The sequence below is a fragment of the Cylas formicarius genome, unplaced genomic scaffold (genome assembly GCF_029955315.1).
Source record: "Cylas formicarius isolate icCylForm1 unplaced genomic scaffold, icCylForm1.1 PGA_scaffold_3__17_contigs__length_32017465, whole genome shotgun sequence".
Lineage (NCBI taxonomy): Eukaryota > Metazoa > Arthropoda > Insecta > Coleoptera > Brentidae > Cylas > Cylas formicarius.
The window spans coordinates 29,516,422-29,541,859 of record NW_026844326.1 but is presented as its reverse complement, the minus strand read 5'-3'; the positions used below and the strand labels follow the sequence as shown (position 1 = coordinate 29,541,859).

Genomic DNA, 25,438 nt, shown 5'->3' with positions numbered 1-25,438 from the left:
TGATCTCTGCCCATTACGCGTGAAACGTTAATCCTAAAACGTAATGCATAGAGCGTAGTCGTTTTCGCTTACTACCTCGGGGCAACTTATTTATTTCGCGTTATATATACGATCTTTGATGCAGATCACGTCCTCGCGCGGAAAGAAACGTCGGCAAAGTATAGGTAAACGTAGCTATCTACTTAGTTGCACGCGGTAGCTTCCCTATATCGACCGTAGGAAATTGAAATAGGCTAATTTGGCATGTGCATATATTGAAGTGCCCGTCGGAGCGTTTCGAGCGACCGCTGCGGGAGAGTTAAACCTTATATGCGTCGCAGTATATTATTTCGAACGACTTAATATTGAAATGAACGCGTGAAAGATAAAAGACCGATCGGCCGGTAATATTTTTGCCGCGGCTTTGGATTTCTTTCGTCTCTCGTACCTTATTTATTGCTCCCGGCCGTATTTACCGGAGGCGAGACACTCTGCGGGCCGCGTATTCTGATTAATCGCACGTCACGTGCATTTTTAAGTGGGCAGAATGTATAAATATAAAAAGCTAACTCGCGTTACCCGCTACGCAAACTGACATTCAGAACCGTAATATTTAAACACAACATTCTTTTATTCTTCTTTTATTTCTCGTTACTTCTTCTATTCTCTGTATCGTAATAATCTTCTTCTTTTTCAGGTTTGGGGAGTCGCCGAGTCGAACATCCGAACGCCGCACAGACTTGGGCCTTATAGGTTCAGTTGAATATTTTTAAAAACTACTGGCCTGTTAAGTCCCAAGTTTTTGTAGGTACTGTACATCGACGAAATACTACGCGCATCCGCCATGACGTCCTCATAATCGCGGCGACTGGGCTTGGCAGTTGAGACAAATTTGGGGTTTCTTAGCGGCATTTGCCAGTAAATTTGATTGCAATGCCCTTGGAAATCCCAAACATGTTCAATACGGCTTCAGTAAACGACCGGGATATGACAACCGGCACGTGATTAGCTTTAAGTAAATCAAGTCGGTTATGTCTTACGTTCGTGTTGTATTCCTGTTAATTCTATGGGTTTGATAAAGTAAGTTCTCATTGGCTGCCTTAAATTTTTTGAAATGGAGCTGATGAAGCTGAAAAATGGCATGCAGTGAATCTATGATAATATCTCTCTGTTTGGTTAGTTGGTTAGCCATTTGTTTAATTAGTACTTCCGCTGATCTGTGCAATTAGAAGTTGTGACGAAATTTTTGAAAAAATGCTTTGTGTACTTTAAAAATCTTTATAACACCAAGCTTGTGAAAGATGCCATATTGTTTTTAAGTATGTAATAAAACCTTAGTTCATTAATTATGTGGTCCATCCTGCAGTCGATTTATCTTAGTTTCCCTGTATTTTTCATTTTAAATAATTCATGTAAAAATATGAAACTATTAATATTTTCTATTAATCCTCAATTTTTTATCATCTGCAGAGACGACTACTCATGGACTGGCGATGAGTAAAATGAAAAAAAAAGGAAGAAAGAAAAGATTACGAGTACAACATAAATGCAATATCTTCAAATTTTAAGTCAGCCATAATTTACAACAAATTTTAATACGCTCTGCTTTCTATCTGTATTAAATTGTAAATCGCCATTTGTGAATGTCACGGATTTTTCTGATAGTCAGCCTTCCGGTTTTTGTGATCTGTGGTTATAGTTACGCGCTCAACGCATTTAAATGGATAAAAAGGATAATGATCTTTCATTTTCATGCAAAAATGTCATCATAGGCCGTAGAAAGGACTCCGTTCAAGGACGATTCTTTATTTTATGATCGATTTTTATTAAAACACTTCGAAAATTCAAACTGAGTATTATTTACGCAAAACCGCGATCTATTTTCCAAACAAAAATACACAAACTAACTGCCAAAGTCTTTTATTGCGCAATTCGTTTACAGGTTAATCCCACGAATCACATTCCGCAAACGTCTTCCTTTTCTTCACCGCAGGTTCATCCGATTCGTTTGCATCCTCTGAACTGCTCGACTGGATCGTCTCGTTTTCGGTCTCGGAAACGGATTCGTCCATTTCTTCTTCTATGGGTTCGAACGATCGTTTCGGAATAACCCTTAAAAGAAACGTCAAAAGGAGGAGCGAGGAATCAGAACCTAACCTCACCCTCCAGAATTGTCGGTTTTGCATCTTTTACGGCACGCGCCCGGCGGTTCTGACGATTTCCTGGTTTTTAGAGGACTCAGACAAGGAATTTTAATGCCGGCTAATTGCGACTGTCTTCTGGCGAACGTGGTGATCGTAAAAACGTCGCCCTTCGATAGGGTTTGCAACACGAACGGGGCGTGTTCTTTTTTAAATAGGCCGACGTAAGCCGATGTTTCGGACAACCAGGCGACCTGTACGGAACCTAATTGCGAGTAGATTTTAAAAAAATGGGGCTTTTAGGTTATAAGGAGACGAATTGCGCATGGACCAATTATAATTGAGATTTTTCGAATTGCTTGAATTGAACACAGGGCTGTTCTTCATATACATTAAGAAATATCCTATAATGATAATGTCAAACTAGCATTAGCAAGTGCCAAGTATTCTAGAGGCTGTCTCCCCTCAAAGGCTTATCTTAATATCTTAAAAGAACGATCAAAAAATATTCGCATATATTTTGAGTGATATGCGGTTATGCTACGCTACCATTTGCTTTGCTATTCTTAGTCGAACCTTTTAAGCTGCTGCTAAAATGTATGTGCTAACCTCAATATCATGGAGTTTTTTATCGAAGAGTTTTTGACTTGGTTTTTATATTTTCAATCCTGCAAGGGATCAAAGTATTGCTCTACAATACAAGACTTGAAAAATCAAAAAGTTACCATCAGAAATCAAACACAGGCTACACTAAGCTACGCGATGTTAAAATGTTACTGATTTCAAAAAATTGACAATATTTTGGCCATTTTATATCTCTGAAATTGTCTGTCATATGGCATATTTAGAAACAAATATTTTGCAACATCCACATAACAATCGCTAAAATAGGCTTAGACGCTTTTGTTAAATACAAAAGGTATTTTCGAAATTGCACAAAATATTAATATTGCGGTTTTAGTGAATACTAAACAAATTTTGCAAGAATTTTTTTAAAGGTTAATGTAAAGTAGATATTTGAGCATCGGTGAGTTAAATAACGTGCTGTTACAAAATTAAAGTTATTGTTGCCAATATGGCGCAAAAACTAAAACATTTTATTTTAAACATTTCAAATAAAAGTCAAGTTTTCTTTTTCGAAAATCATAATCAACTTTAATTTTTCTTATGGACGCGCATACAAGTTGAATCGTAATCGTATCTTTAATTTTTAGTTGCTTGATAGCAACAGATGGGTAAAAGTAGACAGAAATTTTGACATATAACATGTCTCCTTCTTTTTAGTAGTCTGTGATTTGACTTACCAAACGGACTAAACAATTGCGCAATGTTGTCGGTTTTCCATTCTTTCGGAAACGTCAAATAGAAAACGTGTTCTCGGGACGGGTTCACTAAAAAAAAATGGATCACGTCGAATTTGGCAAGCAAGTTTCTGTACTTACGATCGTGGCCGGCCACGTGAAGGTACTGGTTGTCCGTCAAAAACATCAGGAAAATCCTTCGGTAATGAAATAGACAATTTAAACTACCAGTTAAGGTTTTTTCATTTAATCTCACTTGTTTAAGTAGGGCTTGAGAAGCGCGAATCCCAATTCGCCGAAAATGTCTTCGTCGGACCAATTCCTAACAAAACCTTAAAAAAAATTCGAAAATCCTAAATAGGAGGAATCCGAGTGTAGGTTTTCGTACCTAAATGTTGCCACATGGCCAGAAAACAGAGGCCGGTGATAAACGAATCGTAACCTGCTTCATGCTCTTTCGGGTTGTCGGTACTATAACCGACTTTGCCGGATTCCACCTCTGGAAATTGGTAAAAAATAGTTAAATTTGACACGAACGCGATCGAGATGAGCGCCCTACCCGTCTTCGGAAGCCCGAATGGAGCTTCCGTCAAGATGCCCAACAGGGATCCCAAAATTGTCGTGCTTATTTGCGACTTGAAAGGGGCGGAGCTTGACATAAATTTGGTATCCAATATTCTATAAAAAAATTTAAAAAAATCCATAAGTTCAATTTGAAATTTTGAAGCGTCTCTATGCAATCATGTTCTCGAAATATGACCTTGAAAGTATGCATTTTGAATTTAAGAAAAGGATTGATTGATCAATTTTCAAATACAATTTTAAATTAAAGATAGAGAATTGAATATTTAGAGTAAAAGCACGGAAAAGCAGAAACCTCGAGAACATTGAGCCGGCGCATTCCTTGAAGTCATTGTAGTCCTCTGGCAAAGGAGTCAAGAATTTTTCAATGGTGTGCAAAAAATCCAAGAGGAAATTATGTCCTATCACCAATTTTCCCTGAAACACAATGCAGATCATAGTGATAAGATTAGAACTCAAAAATTTCAATAATTAGGTAAGTACCGATTTGACGATCAACCTTATCACTTTGCTGAACCCCAAGTATCGGTTCAATTCATTTAAGGAGTCTGAAAAATTCCGCTTTTCGTCCTTTCCTCTCTCCTCTGTCGTTTTAATCCTCGTAGCACATAATACACGTTCCTTTTCCACTTCTTTGGTTTCCAACGAAATTTTATCTCGAAACTTCTCCCGGTTGACCTGGTAGACTAGTTTTCGAAGGAACGCGTTACATTTGGGCAAGTAGAGCTCCGTATCTTTGCCGTCCAAGAAATCCTCTAACTTGCGACTAAAAAAACGAGTCAAATGTGCTACCAAAACTTGGCAATTTTCGACATACTTACACGACGTCGTCGAGAAAAACTTGAGCGCTCTCGGGAATCGGAATGTTATCGTTGTTTTCGTCAACATTCGTGTTGATAAAGGCCAGTCTTTTCTCATGTTGCTCGGTGAGCAGTTTTTTAGACGCATTTTCCTCGGTATCGTTTAAGTACGAAATACCGTCTTTAAACAATTTGTTGAAATCGAATCCGTTAGCTATCAAAAAATCTATGCTCGAAGTCTGACATAAAAATCTCTGATCGGGTACGTATTTGTGCAAGTTTCTGCGAAATACGTAAAAATTAAAGCTCTGATGCCTAAAGCGATTTTCGCCTTTCTCGTATCTAAAACGATCGGCGCGTTTAACAAAAAAACATGGAAAACATGTTTTGAACGAACCTGAATAAAGTTATACCGTACTGGATAACTAAAAACTCTTTGCAATCCCTTGTAATTTTTTTGTAATACTGCTCGGGACTGTCGAAAGCGTTTATATTGTTAAGCGCCACTTTTAAACCAGTTAATTCGCAATCTACGCTTAAAAATGAACATCCATTTATCGCTTTTTCAATTTCCGGCAGCAGTTGCTCGAAATCTTCGTAATAAATTGTGTTATCATCTTTAACCATTTTGAAATAGTAAAACGGCTACTTACTGGATTGCGTTACTTCCATCTTCGGTGGCGAATTTTTATTGCCTCTGATGCACCGTTCGCCTTTCCGTGTAAAACTTGACCAAGGTCATCGAGAATTAATATTGCTACACGTGACGTTTTGAGGTTAGAAATAAAATTGAAAATATAAACAAAAACGGAACACGAAAAGCAAACTGGTATTCTGCGACTACAGAAACGTGCTTAAAATTTTCCGATAACGAAAATGGTTCTGTGGTCTGTCGGAAAATGACACGACAATTCAACATTGACAATATTGACATTCCGTCAGTTGAGGAAGAGCAAGCGAGCGAGTGATTTGGGGCACTGTGTGCAATTATTTAGTGCTAATGGTTTGAGCAAATTGGTAGCTTTTCTTTTGACGCATTTGCGACATCGCTTACGTATCAATCAGCCGATTTTTATTTGCAAGCTTTGCTTTCGAAAGTTTCCTTTATCTAGAACCATCCATGAAGGTTAAAACAGAAACGTGCTTTTAACTACTTCGACGAAATGAGTAAGAAAAAGCACCAGCGCGATCCGAACAATGAGGACGAGTCGTCCGAGACGGGCGACGACAACCAAAACAGTGCAGAATGCAGGCACATTGGGAAAGCGGTGGATTTGGGCAGACTGAAAAAGTCGCTGGTCAGCACTGGTTTTTTAACGGAGTGCGAAGAGTGCAACAAAGAGCCTGCTGATGCAGACACGTCAGACATGGCCATCGAATATGACATGTCGTTGTGGTTGTGCTTAAAATGCGGGCACCAAGCTTGCGGCAGGGCTAAAAACAAGCATGCACTTCGACACCATGGAACCCCTCACTCTGATTCACACGCAATGTGCGTAAATACAACCATATGGAGCATTTGGTGCTATGACTGTAACGACGAGGTGAACATCACATGCAAGAAAAAGCTCCAGGAAACTGTTGAGTATTTGAAGAAACAAGCTGAAAGCAACAAAATTAAACAAAAAATTCCCACGCCTCAAATAGAGGATAAGGTAAGATGGCATTATGCAACTTTTGCTTTTATGCTCGAATTGAAATGTTTACAGGTCGTTGATCTTGTTTTACCCCAACAGTTAAATAATAATGACGGGCTCTTAAGAAAGCTAGGCGCCTCTAATTTCACCCGAGCCAGAGGTTTAACAAACTTAGGTAATACATGCTTTTTCAACTCGGTTATGCAATGTTTGGGGCAGACGCCCTACCTCTTGCAACTGCTTGACGAAACTGAGAATCCGGGCCAAAAGTTCAAGCTGCCGGGAGGCACTCTAAAATTGCCGGACAAGCAGGAGATCCAAGTACCACCATTGGAAGGTAACAGTTTTGGTTTTCAATTTTCCTGGTCCCTGTGGAAATATACAATTTGACACTTGGAAAATATTAAAAAGGCAAATCACCAAACTGATAAACATGCCACAGAGATAAAACAATTCTTTGTTGGTTAGTAGATGATAGGATTGTTTGAATGTGACTGAACAATTTTGGTTTTACCATGCTTTTGCCGTAATTTTATTTTTTTAGCAATTGTAAGTTGGTATTCGTTTACATAGTACAACAGTATCTACGTAAATGTCAAAGCCATTTAGGTATCTAGCTAGCTATCACAATGGACGGAATAAAAAATCCAATAAGACACAACCACAAACTACAAAGTTCAGTTAAGAATTCTGTATGTTTTAAAAATAAAGTACAGTATTTTACTTGGTTAATGCATATTTAAAAATTGCCAAACCAGGCTGATTTGTCACCGTCTCGGTAATGTGTGTGTGTGTGTGAGTAATGTTGATTGCGATATAATGCATATTTGAAATTATTGCTATTATTTATTATTGCCTAAAGTTATAAACAAAGACTGGTGATAAATGGTTCTAAAAATTGTAGATTCTCCATAAGAAAGAAAATTCATATAAACAGAGTCTAGAAATCTTTGGTTTTGTGATATGTTTAAAAAAGGCTTATGCTAAAATATCTACGTCATAAGCAACATGGCGGGTAATTTTCTTTAGTGTTAATTTTGTAGAACTAAGTTTATTTTCAACAAAGGGGTCCAGGAAACCATAAACATATGACTTGTCAATTTTCGATTTTCATTTTTTATTTGAAAACGAAACAACATATGAAAGCAACTCAAAAGTAAAGAAAGTTGCACTTTTAGTGGCTTATTCAAAGTAAATAACAAAAATTGCAATCTTGCAATTTTAACCTAGTTGTAGTAAAATAAATAGTAGCAAAATAAATGGTTCTAAAAAACAGTCTATTGTAGATTCTCCATAAGAAACAAAATTCATCTAAACATAGTCCAGGAATGCTTGGTTTCTGATATTTTTAAAAAAGCTTATGCTAAAATATCTACGTCATAGGCTACATGCCAATTAAGTTGATAGCGGTTAATTTTCTTTAGTGTTAACTTTGTAGAACTAAGTTTATTTTGAACAAAGGGACCCAAAAAACATAAAAATACGACTTGTCAATTTTCAATTTTAATTTTTTTGTTTGAAAACGAAACAACATACAAAAGCAACTCAGAAGTAAAAAAAGTTGCACTTTTAGTGGCTATAACGAAAATTGCAATCTTGCAATTTTAACCTAGTTGTAGTAAAATAAATGTAAATAAATAAATGAAGTTGACAAATTTGAACAAAATGCGGCAATGTTTAATGTATCTTGAAAAATATGTTTTTTTTTTAAATAATATTTAGTACCCCCCAGTTATTCTAGGGACACTAGGTTTATATAAAGTTTTTTTTTTCCCTCTCCCTCTCTGAAACAGTTTTTTCTCCAAAGTTCAACTTTGTTAGATATTTTTCAAGAAAAGGTAGAAAAAGATATTTTTGAGTGAGTTAAAAAGATTACTGAACGTGTTGCATACTATACTTTTTCTACGAACCGTTAATTTTTGGGTACATTTTCGCAAAATACGCAATATATTCACTGACACGACTGTCAGAATTGACAAACGTCAAAATTCAAAGCGTGGGACGTATCTCCGAAAACATCCGATTGCTCCCAAACCCGTGCGGTAAATCCCCGGAAATGTCCGAAGTGGCTCGGATTCGTGGGAAACGAAACTGGCGTGGTAAAGTGACGCTTCCCGCACGCTAGATCGGTGTGTACTTAGGTATTTTACAGAAAGGAGTAGAAAAATAATTTTTGTTTGGGCTATAAATAAATGTCCTCACTAAGGGATATGACTGTAACAATAGATATTTCCGTACAATGGTTGTCTAATTAACCTATGATTAGTTAAAAATGTATCAGCCGTTTTTTCACAGCCCTTGTGTAATAAAAATATGTACACCTTAAAGGCGAAACCGAAAAATGGAATCCGCTGACCCAAACCCTCGCGGAAACGCTGAAAGAGCTGCAGAGCGGACGACCCGAGGTCTACAACCCTCGCGCCTTGCTCAATCGCCTGACCGGTCGGATGCCTCAGTTCGGGGGCGGGGACCAGCACGACGCGCACGAGCTGCTCAGACATCTGCTCGAGGCCGTGCGGGAGGACGACCTCAAACGCTTCTACTCGGTTATATTAGAGAAATTAGGTAAGCGACAGAGACGATCACAACGCGCAATGGGCTGAATGGTAGAACTACGTTGACACTTTTTTTAGTATTTAAAAAGGTTTATTTTGCTTTTTTATTTGTGACTAAATATGTGTTTATGTTTTACGAGTACTCAGAAGAAAGGATTATTAATAGTTATACAGGATGTTATTCTAGATTTGTACACATAATATCATGTTCTTACACAAGAAGTAAAATGGTGATTTCAAAATCATTTATTAATATCTAATATTTTATAATTACTATTTGCAAATCTTCCGGATTAATCCTTTATCGGTTGTTTATAAATCCAGCTTCCTGACGTTTAGCCAATTGTCCTCTTGGCTCCTTCAGAGTTAAATTGAGACAGAAGCGCGATAACTACAGCTGTGGCTGCAAACAAGCATGCAGTATAGTATACATGAGAAAAAAGAAAAAAAAACTTTGTTCCGGTAAAAGATATTTTTTTTGTTTCTTACGAAAGTTCTATTAATTTGTAATTTGATATGATTAGGTATACCATTCTAATTACTAACAGCAACATAGACGAAAGACTTTAAAAAAATTTCATGTGATCACATTCTATCCAGTCCTGTATTTCTTTATTGTCTATTTCTTCCAAACCATTTATTTGCAAGGCTATAGATGCTATGTTTTTGATCGATAGCTTACCTTCATTTAACTGATTATTATCTCCAATGTCTTCATCCTCTGTATCTTCTATTAAAGTCATTATTTAATAAAATGATTTTTTAATATTGTTGCCTTTACTCCATTCCAAGCACGAGCTACATCATATATTGCCTCTTTCAAATTTAGACGTTTCCAAAAGTTGAAGCATATGATCTTTTCTATAAAGCCTTTTGATTGTCTCTATAACCCCTTGGTCCATTTGCTGGGCAATAGATGTTAGAATATGCTACGAATTATTATTATATACCATGTCTTTTTCAAATGTAATATTTACAAACTCACCTGCTACTATATATACCGAAAAATGACCATTAAACCTTAATTAATGTTGTCGCGAGAATTTAAGTTCAATAAAGGAGAGGTATTTATATCTAATTGATCGTTAAGCAATACATTTGAATGTCTCATTTTGTTAATCTCCATGGCTTCTAATAAATTTAATTTTCTACTTTTTGTGGCTGTGTGTAATATATCAAAATTGTCGTCAAAAATGTGTTTTTCTGTGTTTAAGTGTGTAGCATAATTATATTATATTACACACAGCCACAAAAAGTATATTTTACTAAGTACGCGTTGGGCACAGTATGTTTTCAATAATATTTCGATGTCAAATCTTATAAGTTGCCTTTGGTTTAATTGCCCTCCGTGCGATATCACCCTACTTTGTCTCACGCCCGGCTCCGCCCACCAGGCTTCACTCGGAAAACGGATCCCGCGACCGTCGACGACGAGAAGAAGCGCATCACCAAGTTCTACGGGCAGCAGGTGTCCGAGATGCTGCTCGCCACCGAGCAAGTTTTCAGGGGCGTGCTGATCAGCACGCTCCAGTGTCAGGTGTGCCACCACGTGTCGCATCGCGACGAGTTCTTCCTCGACCTCAGCCTGCCGATATGCGAGAAGCAATTGGCCCCGGTACTGCGCAGGAAAGCGGAAGAGATTGAGGACGCGGCGAAGCCGTCCAAGTACCAGATCAAGAAGGAAAAACGCGCGGAGAAGAAGAAAAAGAACAAGAAGCACCAAAACCAGAGGAACGGAGCGGCGGCGTCGGGGGCGCTCGTCCAGCAAGCGGACGACGTCTTCATGGAGAACAAGTCGGAGAGCGAGTCGGACGCGGACGTAGAGGACAACGCGGAGGAGCCGCCCGACGTCATAGCGTTGCCGGCTCCGCCCCAAAGCAAGGGCACCGAGTCCGGATACAATTCGGACAAGGTGGACAACAGCAGTCCGGATTCGAACAATCACCGGACCGAGTCGCCCGTGGACGTAGACGACAGCGGCGTGCCGAGCCCCACGGCCGCTGGGGGCGCTCCCAGCGTGTCTCCGACGAGTATAGGCAACAGCCCCGCCTCCAGCGAGACAAACGTCGACATGGGTAGCCCGCTGCTGGGTCATAACAGTCCCGACGAGGAGTACGGCGAATGCGCGGCGAGGTGAGTAACAAAATAATAATTATTATTATTTATTTATCAACGGGCCAACCGCCCAATATAAAATAGGATTCACATAAAACGAAATAGTAAACAACAAAATAAAATAAACCAAAACCTAAAATATCAACTAGACTCAAAGAACACGAAAGAGCCTTACGACTAAGACAAATAAACTCATCAGCTGTTACCGAACACACTCATGAAACCGGACATAAAATATTTTACAGCCTAGACGAACTTTTTTGAGTAAATGTTTTTTTATATGTCTATGTATATTGTATAGGGTGGGCCGTTTATCTTGGGACACCACCTTATCTCAGAAACTATAGGGAATGGAGGCAAAAGTTAATTGGGGTATTACAAACCTTCAATTTATTTTAATGTTATATATACAGGGTGTTTCATTTCTCGTGGGCCACTTTTTTATTCGAAATGGACATATTTTGCGTATAATGTCCTATACCTAGGTCTAACCGTTTCTAACATTTTTAATTTTTTATACGAAAAATGACGTTTACGAGATATCTAATTTCTTCATTCGGAAACATTGTTTCACTTGAGTAAGTTGTGTTGTAGACAAAGGACACGAATGACAGATTTTGTAATAAATTTCTATACATAATAATATAGGAACGTGAAAAATATAAGATTAAATATGAAATTAAAAAAAATACCAAAAAGTGGAAGCTATCTATTTTTATAATCTTGTCAGATTTTTACTTTTTGAAATATTGTTGGTGCTACATCGCACACAACGCGTCGTTCACTAAATCTTCTTCAAGAAATGTTCCTAAACAAAGTGGTGTTTTTACGGGGTGATCTTGGCTGGCCGCCACGTTCGCCTGATTTGTCGCCTGATTGCGACTTTTTTCTTTGGGGTTACCTGAAAGCGAGAGTTTTCGCACATCGTCCGCGCCCCAGGGTAATCCATCGGGTAATAATGCGCTTCCGCGAGAACCTACAAGAGTGCATCGGCCGTCATTTAAAAGACATCATTTTGAAAAAAAAACGTTCCTAAATGGCATAAAATGTACATTTCAAAAATAATTTTAAAAAAATGTTTGCTTTATGTAGTTCGGTTTTTATTAACATCCCAAATAGTACCCCTATTATTTTGCCGCACCCTGTAGTTTCTGAGATCAGGTAGCGGCCCTATTATGTATTTCGACTATTCCTATACAATAGTTGTCTTTGGAAAAATTATTATTATTATTTTAATTCTGTAAACTTTGGTCTTACGAAGTGGGCACGTTGTTACAGTTCGTTCCAGACGAGGCCGATGTCGCGCCTGGCGTTCGTCGGGAACACTCCCAAAGGCGCCGACCTCAAGGTCGACTTGGAGAAGCTCAGCCTACTGAACGACGGCGATTCGGTCAAAGTGGACGACAAGATGGACGACGACGACGACGAAGAAGGGGGGGAGGAGCGCGGCGACGACGCGGCGCTGATAGATTGGTCTGGAACCCTCGCCTCCCGCTACGTCTGCGAGGAGGGGGAGTGTTCGGTCGAGTCGTGCCTGAACCAATTCACCGAGTGCGAGCTGATGATGGGCACCAACAAAGTGAGCTGCGACAGGTGCACCAGGAACCAGCCGGGACCCGCGAAGAAGACCGTTTACACGGACGCGTCCAAGCAGCTGCTCATTTACAACCCGCCCGCCGTGCTGATACTCCACCTCAAACGGTTTCAGGTGAGTGGGCGGGGCTCGTTTGAAACTTTACGTTTTCAATCGAAAATTCTCAATGTACGGGGGTGGTCGTAATTGGAGTTTAACAGGAAACACCTATTTGAACGTTTACCGTGCCATACTCCTGATTGCATTGTGGCTTTTGTTTTGAAGGACTGTGCGAGTGTCCTTGCTCTACCACTTACGGTTCTACTTGCACCGTGTAGTAACTTTAATTCTAATTTTAAAGACTAAGTAGGTCAAACTACCTGGCAATCTCGGGACCTTTGACAACACTCTCTCTCGCATGGCATAGGCATTAACCAATTTTTTTTTTCGTTTTTTCTTCTAATAATTATAAATTCTGGTTATTTGTGGGTTTTTAGTCCTACGTCGGAGAGTTGTTTTTGGTACTCCGAAAGCTGTTTAAGATGCATTGTCAAAATTCAGGTAAATTTAATTAAATTTAGGGGTCGGTCGTTAAAAGCCACAAAAAATAATAAAACACTTCAGTCTCCCGTCTTGCCCCGCCCTCCCCTAGTAGGAGGGCTATATTCGGGATTTGGAATAAAAAACTATAAGCTACCAACAATTATGACCTTATTGTTTCTCAAAATATTCATCCTGATATCAATACACGATTGCATTCGATAAAACCATTCAACAAAGCACTTTTCCCATATCGAGTCGGGCACTTCTGATGTGAAAAATCGTTACCCACGTAATGTATGGGAATAAAAAGAAGTCATTATGGTGGATGGCTCATCGAATCAACGGTTTTAATGCTCAAAAAGTTCTTTGCACTGACCGGTGGGAACTAGCATTGTCATCGTGGAGAGTGATTCGTCTTCGGCGGTTGGTTTTTCGAATTTATTCAAAGACTTTCGGTAAACAAACGGTTGTATATGATATGTTCATAGATATAAGAAAGTGACCAATTGCTTTCGAATGGGGTTATCCAAGGGACAATGCAACAAGATTATTACCTAAAGTTTCGGAATTTAAATTCAGGTAAAATTGTGGTCAGTAAAAGAAAATAATTTTATACCTACCTGTGTTTAATATTCTTTGGTTTGGTATACTACCGAGTTTAAGTTTATTAGTAATAATTCTTATTTCGTGTGTGGAATCGTGTGCGAATTATACAAAATATATGCGAGTCTAGTGTATCTCAGGAGATGCTCCCGCCAAAATGCAGAAAACACTATTCTATTGAAACTAAGGAAGTTGTGGTGGAAAATTGTGAATAATCCCATTTCAGAGAGGGAAAAAAGAAGCGATGCTGACATTTTCTCGAGGATAGATAAAAGTGATCACATTAGATATCTTAATTAGGAGGCTTGAAAAAGATGAAACCGGTGTTGAATGTGGCAGAACTACCTTATGGAAGTGTATTCAACACATGGGTTTTAGAGTTAAAAAAATTGACAAAAGGCAGGTTTTAATGGAATCTTTTAAAATTCGGAAATGGCGACTGGAATATCTAGAAAAATAGGATTTACAGAGAACAACAATGGCTAATTATTTACTTGGATGAAACCTGGTTCGACACTTATGATACCCCGGAAAAGGGTTGGGTTGACTCAATTGATAAGTGTAAAGCAAACGCGCCATCAAACAGAGGTAAAACAATAACTATTTAGCATGCTGGCTCTAAAGATGGTTAGATTCCAAATGGACTTTCTCTGTCTGCGAAAAATATTAAAGATTTTTCTCTGATTTATTTGAAAGTTGGTTTAAAAACAAACTAGTTCCAAACATTCCTCGTAATAGCGTCATTGTAATGGACCATGCAACTTATCACAGTAGACAGTTGACTAAAACCCCTTCCTCATGTGACACAAAAGCAACAATCCAAAACTAAATGTATAATAACGACATTTATTTTGACGAAGATGATACCTTTGTAGGTTCTACAAAGCTTGAACCTACAAAAAGAATACGTCTGTGATAATTATGCAAAAGATCTAGGGCATACAGTTTTAAGGCTTCCACCTTACCACTGTATATTTAATCCCATTGAACATGTTCGGCACCAAATGAAATCTGCCATTCGTCCTAACAATGTTTTTCCCCATGTTAACTCCAATGTCGTCAAACTTATAGAAACCGAAATTTTTAACATCCCTCCACAAAGTTGGGCAAATTCCGTTAAACATATAGAAAAAGCAGAACAATCGTATATCCATATTGCAAATAATATAGAACAAATAATAATTAGAACAGGCGATGATAGCGATAGTGATACTGATATATTATGTGAATAATTTTAAGTAATTTAAATAGGTAATAAAAATAATTTGTAATTTTATTTTAGATTTAAACATAAATACATAAATAAATATTGTTTAGTATCTTTCCTAACAAAACCCCAAATAATTAAATTCTAAGCAAAGTACGGACCTGTTCGGCCATATTTCATTCTTACAGCTTGCCCGGGTCTTTCCTTAATTCGTATCAGTTAGTCACTTTCTTATATCTATGAACAGACTTTACCTCAATCTCACGGTAAGTCACATGACGATCCTGCAAAATCAGTTTCCGCTCTGCAACAATATTTTCTTGGACAACTAGCGATTTTCGACGACCTTCACGAAATTCATCCTTAAGAAAACTTCGAACACGACTGAAGTCCGAAAACCAGCGATAAACAGTAGTCCTAAATGGTGCTTTAACTCTAAAAGTCGAATTTAGTTCATCGATGCATTGTTGTTTAGTCGACGTCTAAAGTTGTAAATAAACGAAAATGTTGCCAATTAAGTTCCCTTTTTAACCGTTACATTTTTTTTTTTCATTTATCACAAAAAACACAAACAACACTCTTTCGCCAAAACCTAACCGAATAAACCTAACCTCAAATTTCAAAATTTCACTATAAAAACGTTAGTCGCCAGATGGCAGGACTAGTATACAGTTTTGACGGTTTCGCAGGTGTACAGGTATCGGTCCGCGAAAGTGTCCAAATTCGTCAAGTTTTCGGCGTTGCTCGACCTCGGTCCGTTCTGTTCGAAAAAATCACGGAGCCTGCCGACGTTCGTGGCCGGTCAATCGAAGGTGCTCTATTCGTTGTACGGTGTGGTGGAGCACAGCGGTTCGATCCACGGTGGCCATTACGTGGCGTACATCAAGGTGCGGGCGCCGCTAGACGATCGCAGTCCCCGATGGAATTTCATCCCGAAAAACCAAAAGGGCAACAACAACAACGGTACGCCGCTGGACCCGGAACCGCCGCCGGGCAAATGGTACTACATTAGCGACTCTTACGTGTCGGAGGTGTCCGAGTCGAAGGTACTGTCCGCGCAGGCGTATTTGTTGTTTTACGAGAGGATATTGTAATTTTTTTTCTGTTTCCTCCGACAACCCCCCCCCCACATCCCATCGAACTCCCGATTTTTTTTTCGTAGATTAATTTTTCATTATTTAGGTGGTTATCGAGTAAAAGAAAAACTTTTTGTCGATCTGAGACTGGTCGTTTTATTTCGCGCGGAAGAGACACGCCCTATACCGGGTGACACAAGAAAGTGGCGACACTATATAGCTTTTAAAAGGCTTGAGATAGCGATTTAAAATTTGCAGCGGTTAATATAGGCTGAACGTCCGACGGTTTCACTTCTGATTTGAACGGAAACGGAAGAATTTTACAAGACGGTTTTTCTCATTTTTTAAAATTTTTATTTAATTTTTGTGCCTACGAGGCTGTGACCATCATAAATACTATTTACCGGGTCACCTGATCATGGGAAAAATTGTAAATGAAACTTTTCTTCACTCGTCTAACGGCAAAGAGCATTTAATGTAATCTACTATTAATTTTTTAGGATAATCTAGTTTTTTCAAATAACACCCTAACGGGAACCAAATCTTTTTAAAGTCGGTACTTTTTTTGCAACATTTTGCCACCAAAATTTTCAAAATCCGTTAACAAATAAGCTCACTGCAGGGAAAAAACCAGATAAGTAAATAAATTTTTATAAAAACAAAATATTACTTAGGTGACTTTCCTTCTATTCATTATTAATTGTCAAGTCGGTAAGATTAAAAATTCTGACAGTTTGATCATGTCGATTATTTTGTGGATTTCTCATTTTCAATTCCAGCTTTCTAAAGAAAGAATGTGCAGGAAGGCGAAGTCAAGAGATAAAAATGTACAAGCTGTCAGAATTTTCAATCATGCCGACTTGATGAATACAAGCAAAGCCACCTAAGTCATATTTTGTTTTTATAAAAATGTATTTTTCTACTCCCGTCTGTGAAATGCCTAATTACGCACCGATCTAACGGACGGGAAGCGTCACTTTACCACGTCATTAAATGAATGGTAGAATCTACCATCTTTTAAAGTAAAAAAATGATGTAAGTTAGTTTTTTCCCAAAACATATTAGTATCGAAGAAATGGCAGTTTTCTTATCTCTGTTCATAGGTTAGAAAACGTCTATTTTTCCCATAAAAAAGAAATATAAAGCTGGCCAGGTTTTTCCAGACGTTCTTTTATCAAATACGACCCAACATACTGGATTGAATGAAAAGAAGATTTTGAGAGACAAATTTTTTGAACACTGTCAAACTAACCAAAACAGAAGCAGTGTTTTTTAATTTATCCTAAATTTAGCAGAATTTTCATGACTTTTGAACTGTAGAAAAAAATAATTGTGTGAAGGGGTTCTATTGAAACAATTTCCATGCATTTAAACAGTGGTCTTGTAAAAAAACATAGGACTATCAAAAATGGCAGATAATAAAGATCTTTATCTCGGTATAATAGTTTTATTTGCCAAAACAATATCCAATCATTCGGCTGGAATACAGTTTGGACCTAAATATTGACAAAAAGGAGAATGAAAATCAATGTTTAAAAGAATGTCAGTTCATTCACCTGATAAAAGATAATAAAGTAAAAAAATGTATATGCGAGCAAGACCATAGCTGACTGTGCAACCATAGATATGATTAAAGTTCGTCAAAATTGTAGGTTCTGATTGTCATGTAATAATAAATTGCTTTTTACAAAACTTATGGATTGCTCCTGCATCGGAAATTGCTGACGTTTCGTCAATCATCATGTTGGCTTCTTCAGAGCTTGACTGAAACAGTTCCTCTGAAGAAGCCAACACGATGATTGACGAAACGTCAGCAACTTCGACTAAGCAAAAACTGAGACAGGAGAAATCCAGAAGTTTGGTAAAAAGCATTACAGTAACCTGTGGAAGTTTCTTTGAAAAATTAATATTAAATTCCTGACTGATGACGGATGCCATAGATAAATCTTAAACTGGATTTTTGGACATGGTGGCCATAGACTACCTCAGCAAAATTGAAGTGACAAAGCATGACGCTAGAAGGCGCTAACTGAAATGACGGCAATTTTTCTAGTCTTGCAAGAAATTGTTTTAATCCCCCCCCCCCAAAAAAAAGAATGATGGTACGAAAAAACCTCAAAAGCCAACGAACTTGTATTTTAATTGCTTGTTCTTACACGCTGTTAATGTTGTCATTCAAGGTCAAATAAAAATAAAGTATTAGATATTAATTAATGATTTTGAAATCGCCTAAGGATTATACTTTTTGTAAAAGAACATAATATCGCACGTCGCACTATTACTTATTATTGGGGAAAACGAGTATTGTCTACCAAACTGGGATAACACCGCGAATATTAATAATCGCTTCTTTTGAGTACCAGTCACACAACAAAAATATTTATAACCATAAAAATCTTAAATCCTAATAAGTTTGTTCTAAAAACATGTCAACCCTACAATACAGCCGCCTGTGCGCCGCTGGCTAACCTAAAAAATTGACAAACGTTAATCGAAAGAAGAAACAAAAGAACCGTCACAATCCACAGATTGCAAATCGGTCAGTGGTTTTCGGAAAAGCTTGACGAGCTCATTTTACAAAATCTACGTTTTGTATGTTGGATATTTTGTCGGTTTTAATACAAGCTAAGAGATCTTTTCAAAAAAAAAAAAAAAAACGAATTGCAGGTAGTGATGGAGCTTAATTGCTATGCAACCATTGCGCAGGCAGAGACCTAAAATTCACATTCACATAACGTGTTCGTGTTTTAACATGCAGCGTTCGAAAGTATCAAGAAAAAAACACTCCTTTCGGTTGGACTTTTGTTTGATTGACGCCTTACCATGATTACAAGTGAAACAAAGCACACACATACAACAAACGGAAAGTTCACATCAAATCCATCGCGGTCATGGTTTTCTGACTGAAGAGATCCATAGTGATCGCGCTCAAAAATACCGGTATAGATTTCTGATGAATCAGGTGCAGCTCGATCATGGGACCCAGCTGGGAACTGTACTCGTTCTCCAAAAGGTTCAGATCGCCGTCCGGATTGACCTCGAAACAGAGCTGGTGTTCTGCTCGTTCCGCGTACATACTGCGCAACTTGTAAATGTTCGAGCTTGACGTCTTGTCGATCTTGAACCCGAACAGCATATATATGACGTTTCGGAAATCTTGCATGGACGATTTGAAATAATCCTTCAGCCTCTGGCTCTGTTTCTCGTTACTTTTTATCTGCTCCCGGAGCGCTTGCACCTCCTTCGGACACACTGATATGTCACCCACTTTGCTCGTCTCCACCCCCTCTTCCATTTTCTTCAATTTCGTCTTCAATCGCACGACCTCCTGTTGGAGCTGCTCCACCAACACCCCCCGATCGGCGAGGGCACCCGCCAAAGGGTTTTGATTCAGATGTACCACCTGACCGCCCTGTAAAGTATCCTGGCCCTCCAACATATTCTCCAATCGGATTTCTAAACTATCTTTCTGCTGACGCAACACGTCGTTTTCCGCTCTCAGCTTGTCCACGGTATCCTGCAACCTGGAAATCTGATCCTGCTTAACGGGCACGACGTCGCTGTTGGGCTGGGAAGCTAGCAGATCATTTTCCAGCTTGGTCACCATATCGCGATACCCTTCGAGTACTTTCTCTAGATTATCTATACGTTCCTTCTGGCTTTGGACGATATCTGCCCCACTCCCGGCGATGGTCAAGTCGCGCTCGTACGAGTCTAGTTGGAGGCGGTAACTGTCGCGTTCTCGGGTCACCAACATGAGTTTCTTCTGCATGCGGTGGATTAGCATTTTCTTTTGCTCGCCGGTCACTTTGAGCTCCTTGAGCAGTTTCTGAGTCTTGTCGAGCTCCGCCCGGGCGACTTTCGCGGAATGGGTCGCCGCCTGCAGTTGGGAATCGAGCTCGACCTTTTCGGCGGTAAGGGCCAACTCCTGCTGCTGCAAGCGTTCGACATTGGTGCGCAGCAGATGTGGTAACGCGGAATCGCAGTCGATAGCTTCACAAATTACACGCGCGACCGCCCTCCACTCATTCAAGTGCAGCTGGTTTTGGTTGTTTTGTGCCTGCAGTTCGGCTAGCTCGCGTTCCACGTCTTTGAACTTGACCAGGCGCGTTTTCAAATTGTGAACCTCCTCCTCGAGCAAAATCTTGTTCCGGATATCGTCCCTGATCCTGTTTATATCCTCCAGAAGTCTCGCGTTTTCACGTTCGAGTTCTGGATAGCGAGCCAACTTTTGAGCTTGTGACTTGGCCTGTTCTTGGAACTCCAAGTAGTTCTCCTGCGCGTTTTCCAAAAATCTGATCTGGTTTTTGGCTTTTTGCAACGCTACCTCTTTCAGGTCCAGTTCTCTCTCGATCGCGTTTTTTTCCGCCAGCTGCCTGCTCAGCTCTGACGCCAGTTTTTTCTGAGACTCGGCGTCTTCTTCAGCCGCCTTCAAAACGGACTCGAGCTCGGCCACTCGTCTTTTCAGTTTCGATGATTCGATGTTGTCCTCAAGCTGTGAGTTTTGCGTTTCTTCCTTGATGACCGATATGTCTCTTTGTAATCTCAAAATTTGCTCTTCGCTGCTTGATTTGAGCTGTTCATATTTTTCTTTCAGTGAGGTTACATCATTCTTGAATTGCGATTCCCGCTTCCGAACGATCTGCATCTGCTGCTCGAGTTCCTCGATCGATTTCCTGTCAATTTCCTGCTGCCGTTTCAGAGTCTGGGTTTCGCTCTCGAACACAAGCTGCATCTCTTTGCGTATGTTGTGCATTTGAGATATGCGGTTTTCTAGACAGAGGATTACGTTTCGCGCTTCGACCAGTTCGGCACGCATACGACGCATTTCCCGCGGCGACCCAATATAAGAGACGTTCATCACGTCTTGTTTTATCCGTTTCACGGGCACCTCGTCCACGCTGTTGCTGTCGTTGGAATTCTCGCTGATCGATCGTTTGAGCGGGGTAGACTGATAATCCCCGTTTTCAATCCTAGACGTTCCCGCCTGAAGGTCGTTAATCATTTTCACGATGGTTTCGTTCACCTTTTGGCTCATCGTTTCTTCGATAGTCGTCTTTATTTAAATTACTCATTCATTTCACTAACCAGTTAAATGTTGCTGTACGTGAAAAGGCGTCTGGTCTGGATTTAAAGTATAAGATGGTATGTATATTAAAATAACCTAGAAGAAAAGTAGTACCCAACAAAAACTAAGCTTTATTTTGTTCAGAATGCCGAAACCATAGAACGTTTGGCCGAACAACGTTGAACTTTTCATAGTCTGTCAGGACGAAAGGGCAAAGATAACGATGCCAACGATACGAGGTGGGTAGGATTACCGAGGCCATACGCCCAAACACTGTAATAAATATTAAATCGACGAAAAAAATGTATTTCTTTTAACTTTCATGACAATGCAATTACATTCTTAACCTCACTGACATGCAGATCAATCTTAATTACGCAAATCGAGCAACATTAAACTATTCGAGAACTGCGGCAGTCATCTTTTCAAACAGCTGTGACCCCACCTAGACCTGGCCAAATGAAACGGAGACAAAGATCTTTTGCATTTTGCGCACAACATCGCCGGTTCCATTTTATGAAGCTCGCTCAAGTGCGCGACAAGCAGGTCCAATGTTTCAAAGCTGTCCATACAAAAGTTACAACTAAAGGATATCTGAGGTACTAAACTTGGGTCGTTGTCCGGGCTGGAAGGATCGAAATTTCTCAGCTGGTTGAAGTAATTTTTGAACTTGCTCGAGGACGCGAAATGAATTAAGGACGTCTCCATCCTGGGGATTACCAGTTCGGTATAGCCCACGTCATCCCTAGATGCCGCCCTAAAGTAAAAAAAAACCAAGTCACCTAGCGCTTGGAAAGAGAGAAAAAAAAGTAAACCTACACTACTTTTGCAACCTAAAAAACAAAATACCCATTCTGCTGGGGATGCGCTAAAATTGCGAGATTTCGCAAACAAAAAATAACATTTTCTATTGGGTTTACTAAGAATGCACAAACTTACGAAGGTGGAAGAAAAGATGCCTTTTTTTCGCTTTTATTTTTAATTTCAATAATTTACGTGCGTAAAAAAAGAAAAAAAATACCTTCGTTACACCCACATACGCGTTATGTACAAATACGACAGCTGAAAATAATACAAGATACTTTGAAAATAATCACTTAATCGCAAAATGGCACACCGAAAAAGAACGCATGTAACAGGGTGGCGGGTAGAGAAGGACACTTGGCCCAATATCGAACAATAATTGTAAACAGAAGATAGCGGAAATAATTTTTAAATTCTGTCAAACCGATTTAGAATCTTATTTCTCCGCTAGAGGTCGTTTCGTAACATCATAACAAACTTAAAGGTTATCACTTTTATTGTCGCAAAAGATGGCCAAATATGAGTTTGACACGCTAGTGCAAATAAATAAATGTTGCATCTTGTGAAATATTATCAGTGTAATTTTCATTTCTTAAGTAATATATATATATAAATTTACTGTTAAAATACAAAAATACTCAGTCCCATTCATCAAAAAAAATCGAAATTTTTGAAATCCAAGTGGACTTTGGAAAACAAAACAGCAAAAATTATAATGACTTTGTTAAAGTGCCAATCATGTTAAGGTTAGATCTATAGGTAGTCTATTTTAAGGGCCTTATTTGTGAAAAAGTGATTTGCATTAAAAATCAAAGATCTTGGTGTTTTGTCAGTGTTATTGTTCAATCATATGGGAATGAGTGTTAATTAAATATAATGTTGGCATTTTAAAAGTGAAGTGTACTTAATTAAGGTATCCAGAACCTATTGCCAAGGATATTGATATTATTTTGTTTTATTTCTTTTACTAATGTTATAAGAGACATCAAAATGGGATCTTCACTGGCGTATTTGAGACGTACTGGGCTATTTTATCAAAAAAGGATGGTATTAGTTCATTAGTTTTTTCAGCCCAAGTACTTTTCGAACAATGGCCGAGTGCCCTTCTGAACTGACCACCGGGTACACCTACATTGCAGGCACAAAGAAAACTTCCGGAAAAAAAAAACTGGCAGGCAAAGCAAAACTCGGGGCCCACTTGAGGCTCCATACTTACGGAGACTGCTGTACCGTAAAAAAAAAAGAGATCGCGAATGAAAAAGGATCACTTTTTGGGGCACGCGTGACTCCATCGCGTTTTGGACAGATTAAAGGCGGAAAACGACTTTTTGCACGACACGCATAGCATCGGCTGTTCCATCTTGTGGAGGTCTTTCAAGTGGCAAGCTAACGTTTTGATACTTTCGTAACGTTCCGAACAGTACTCGCAAGTGAACGTTATATTCGGTTGCACATTTTCTTTACAAGCAGCAAGCCCTTTAAGTTCATCAATATAGGCTCGAAATTTATCCGGCGCCGATAACGAAACTAGAGCCGTTTGCATTTTCGGTATTATCATTTCCGTAAACCCGATGTCGTATCTAGAAGGTGCCCTAAAAGAAAATCCCAGTTTCCGAAGACGAGGGAAATAATGACAAACCCTACACCAAGGCGGTAACTACACGGCCCGACACATACAAACTCACAAATTGAGAAATCCTAGAACAGAAGGGACAAAAAAGTCTCTCGTAACCTATAAGCCAACAAATTTTAACTTAGTTTTAACCTCTATTATAGGACTGCTAAATTCGTAGGAAATTTTTAGGGTTCCCTAATGTTTATCCAACATATCCATATTTATCTTAGCCTCATTATTACTATTTGTTACAATACATTAACAGTGATTCAATCAATGTTGCCAATTGTTTAAATAAAACAAACAAACAATAGAAAAAAAGAATAAATAAAAGCCACTAACCAAGTTTTTGAGCATAATTTTACTTTTTTTAAGTCAGATAAACCTAGGGTCACCTAAAAAAGTCAAAATTGTTTATTCATCTCATACCCTTTTGAAAGTTTTTTGTTCCTAAAGTATAGGTGACCTCCAATATTGAACAACACAAATGTATTGGAAGCCATTGTCACCTTTTCATTTACTAGGACATTTATCTCTTCTATGTCCGCAAGAAACTCATCAAAGATCACTTGAAAAGCATCGATAACGGGCTTAGATTTCTGCAACGCGAGACCAAACCAAAAATATTGTGTTGAAAAAAAATATATACACGGGACTCACTATGACGCAACTAAATGCAGCCAATAAATCTGTAAGCATTCGTCTGAGGTAGTCCAAGGTATACACCTGCCGCTCTTCAGCTTGATCTATGATCCCAATCTCCTCGATAAGTTTAGGGTGAAGGTTTGGCAATGCGGTGCCCACCACACTGATGTGTCTGGCAATTTCATGCAAGTTTTTCCTAGAGAAACTAAACACGGGACTCGAAAGATGCACACCAACGTTTGGCCACGTAATTATCTGCCTAACAGTTATGTTTTCGGCAATATTTTGATCCCAGTCCAACACAGAGTGTTGTTTCAATAATATATCGCCTAAAAAAAAACAACTAACTAATCTGTCCACTGGGACAGAAAAAAATATCTACCTTCACTGGTGTCCGTAAACACAATTGTGTTCAATAATAGCGGTTTGCCCGTAACCTCAATTGTAAACGGCGCGAACCCTTTAGGTGCTAAACTATCCGTTTGGCTATTCCTATTACAGATTTTTTTGGTCGCTATCTTTTCCGCGTAGAGCTCGAATCTTTTTTTTCGAATTTCGGCTTGCGCTTGGCCATAATGCAACTCGACGACTTGGCTTAACTTTAACGTAATGTATTTGTAAAATTTCTCATACCAAGCTTTGAACGAAGTCTTGCCAGAATAATATTCGACACTTCTTTGCCAGCCTGGCCACGATTTCACATAATGGACGACCATGTACGGTAAAATGGTAGCCAATTCCGGGTCCAGTTTATTCAGCGGAATCTGCAGTTCGCGTTTCAACATTAAATTTAGCACTTCCAAATCCAAATTCACCTGTTTTCGGTCCACGAGAGCAGAGAAGCACTTCTTTAAGCCGGAATTTTTGGCGATCACGCTCCTGCTCGGTTTTTCGACGGGTTGTTTATTAGCTTCCCCCGAAGTGGTTTTGGACATTGTTGTCTCGCTAACGGTATCTTCCATGTGGTCTAATTTTGTTTTAAGCAAGACCGGCTAATTCGTTGTCGGTTGTCTATTTTTTAATGGGTGACAACAATAAACGGATAACCTCATTCAAATGGTTTTGACCTGGCCACAGAGTAACAGTAACACTATAAAGTTTTGTCACAGACATTGACGTTGTCGCCACAGAACACTGACATTAGCGAGTGAAACTGGCGAGGGCGCGTCAGTTTTGAAATTTACCAATTTATTA

At 39.0% G+C, this 25,438-nt stretch overlaps 4 protein-coding genes across 7 annotated transcripts; 1 reads left to right on the top strand and 3 right to left on the bottom strand.

The window, feature by feature from the left end:
* Positions 1–1,892: 1,892 nt before the first annotated feature.
* On the bottom strand, positions 1,893–5,645 carry LOC132700036 (poly(A)-specific ribonuclease PARN-like). Its single transcript, XM_060667108.1, has 12 exons — positions 5,457–5,645; positions 5,201–5,396; positions 4,825–5,145; positions 4,487–4,769; positions 4,299–4,420; positions 3,981–4,099; positions 3,810–3,920; positions 3,678–3,753; positions 3,563–3,618; positions 3,425–3,511; positions 2,142–2,385; positions 1,893–2,091 (listed from the first exon to the last, which is right to left on the bottom strand). Exons 1-12 carry the CDS (start codon positions 5,473–5,475, stop codon positions 1,923–1,925), a joined length of 1,803 nt encoding a protein of 600 aa, XP_060523091.1. The 5' UTR covers positions 5,476–5,645; the 3' UTR covers positions 1,893–1,922.
* A 77-nt stretch (positions 5,646–5,722) lies between these two features.
* LOC132700034 (ubiquitin carboxyl-terminal hydrolase 16/45) lies at positions 5,723–16,734 on the top strand. Its single transcript, XM_060667106.1, has 6 exons — positions 5,723–6,458; positions 6,513–6,777; positions 8,769–9,005; positions 10,390–11,128; positions 12,389–12,818; positions 15,726–16,734. The coding sequence occupies exons 1-6, from the start codon at positions 5,967–5,969 to the stop codon at positions 16,128–16,130; spliced, it is 2,568 nt and encodes an 855-aa protein (XP_060523089.1). The 5' UTR covers positions 5,723–5,966; the 3' UTR covers positions 16,131–16,734.
* Positions 16,735–18,753: 2,019 nt separating this feature from the next.
* On the bottom strand, positions 18,754–21,351 carry LOC132700035 (mitotic spindle assembly checkpoint protein MAD1). Its single transcript, XM_060667107.1, has one exon. The coding sequence runs from the start codon at positions 21,148–21,150 to the stop codon at positions 18,982–18,984; it is 2,169 nt and encodes a 722-aa protein (XP_060523090.1). The 5' UTR covers positions 21,151–21,351; the 3' UTR covers positions 18,754–18,981.
* A 108-nt stretch (positions 21,352–21,459) lies between these two features.
* LOC132700037 (uncharacterized) lies at positions 21,460–25,359 on the bottom strand. Of its 4 annotated transcripts, none has more exons than XM_060667111.1 (5): positions 25,060–25,359; positions 24,627–25,008; positions 24,260–24,573; positions 24,029–24,198; positions 21,460–21,937 (listed from the first exon to the last, which is right to left on the bottom strand). In XM_060667111.1, the coding sequence occupies exons 1-5, from the start codon at positions 25,204–25,206 to the stop codon at positions 21,598–21,600; spliced, it is 1,353 nt and encodes a 450-aa protein (XP_060523094.1). In that variant the 5' UTR covers positions 25,207–25,359; the 3' UTR covers positions 21,460–21,597. The 4 variants fall into 4 exon arrangements, 3 of the variants coding, with proteins under 3 accessions (XP_060523094.1, XP_060523092.1, XP_060523093.1); XR_009618592.1 differs by adding an exon at positions 22,202–23,576 and having other exon boundaries at positions 21,805–21,937; positions 24,627–25,359; XM_060667110.1 differs by adding an exon at positions 23,201–23,576 and having other exon boundaries at positions 21,808–21,937; positions 24,627–25,359.
* Positions 25,360–25,438: the final 79 nt, after the last annotated feature.

Bases quoted from the DNA above. Each gene is read 5' to 3' on its own strand.
- LOC132700036 (XM_060667108.1), bottom strand. The intron at 4,770-4,824 runs GTAAGTATGTCG...TCGTTTTTTTAG, and splicing joins GTTTTTCTCGACGACGTCGT to TCGCAAGTTAGAGGATTTCT. The intron at 2,386-3,424 runs GTAAGTCAAATC...ACTCGCAATTAG, and splicing joins GCAATTGTTTAGTCCGTTTG to GTTCCGTACAGGTCGCCTGG.
- LOC132700037 (XM_060667109.1), bottom strand. From the start codon at position 25,206: ATGGAAGATACCGTTAGCGAGACAACAATGTCCAAAACCACTTCGGGG. The intron at 24,574-24,626 runs GTAGATATTTTT...GTTTTTTTTTAG, and splicing joins GTTTACGGACACCAGTGAAG to GCGATATATTATTGAAACAA. The intron at 21,938-24,028 runs GTATGAGATGAA...TTTTTACTTTAG, and splicing joins AACAAAAAACTTTCAAAAGG to GGCGGCATCTAGGGATGACG.
- LOC132700034 (XM_060667106.1), top strand. From the start codon at position 5,967: ATGAGTAAGAAAAAGCACCAGCGCGATCCGAACAATGAGGACGAGTCG. The intron at 6,459-6,512 runs GTAAGATGGCAT...AAATGTTTACAG, and splicing joins CGCCTCAAATAGAGGATAAG to GTCGTTGATCTTGTTTTACC. The intron at 6,778-8,768 runs GTAACAGTTTTG...TACACCTTAAAG, and splicing joins CCAAGTACCACCATTGGAAG to GCGAAACCGAAAAATGGAAT.
- LOC132700035 (XM_060667107.1), bottom strand. From the start codon at position 21,150: ATGAGCCAAAAGGTGAACGAAACCATCGTGAAAATGATTAACGACCTT.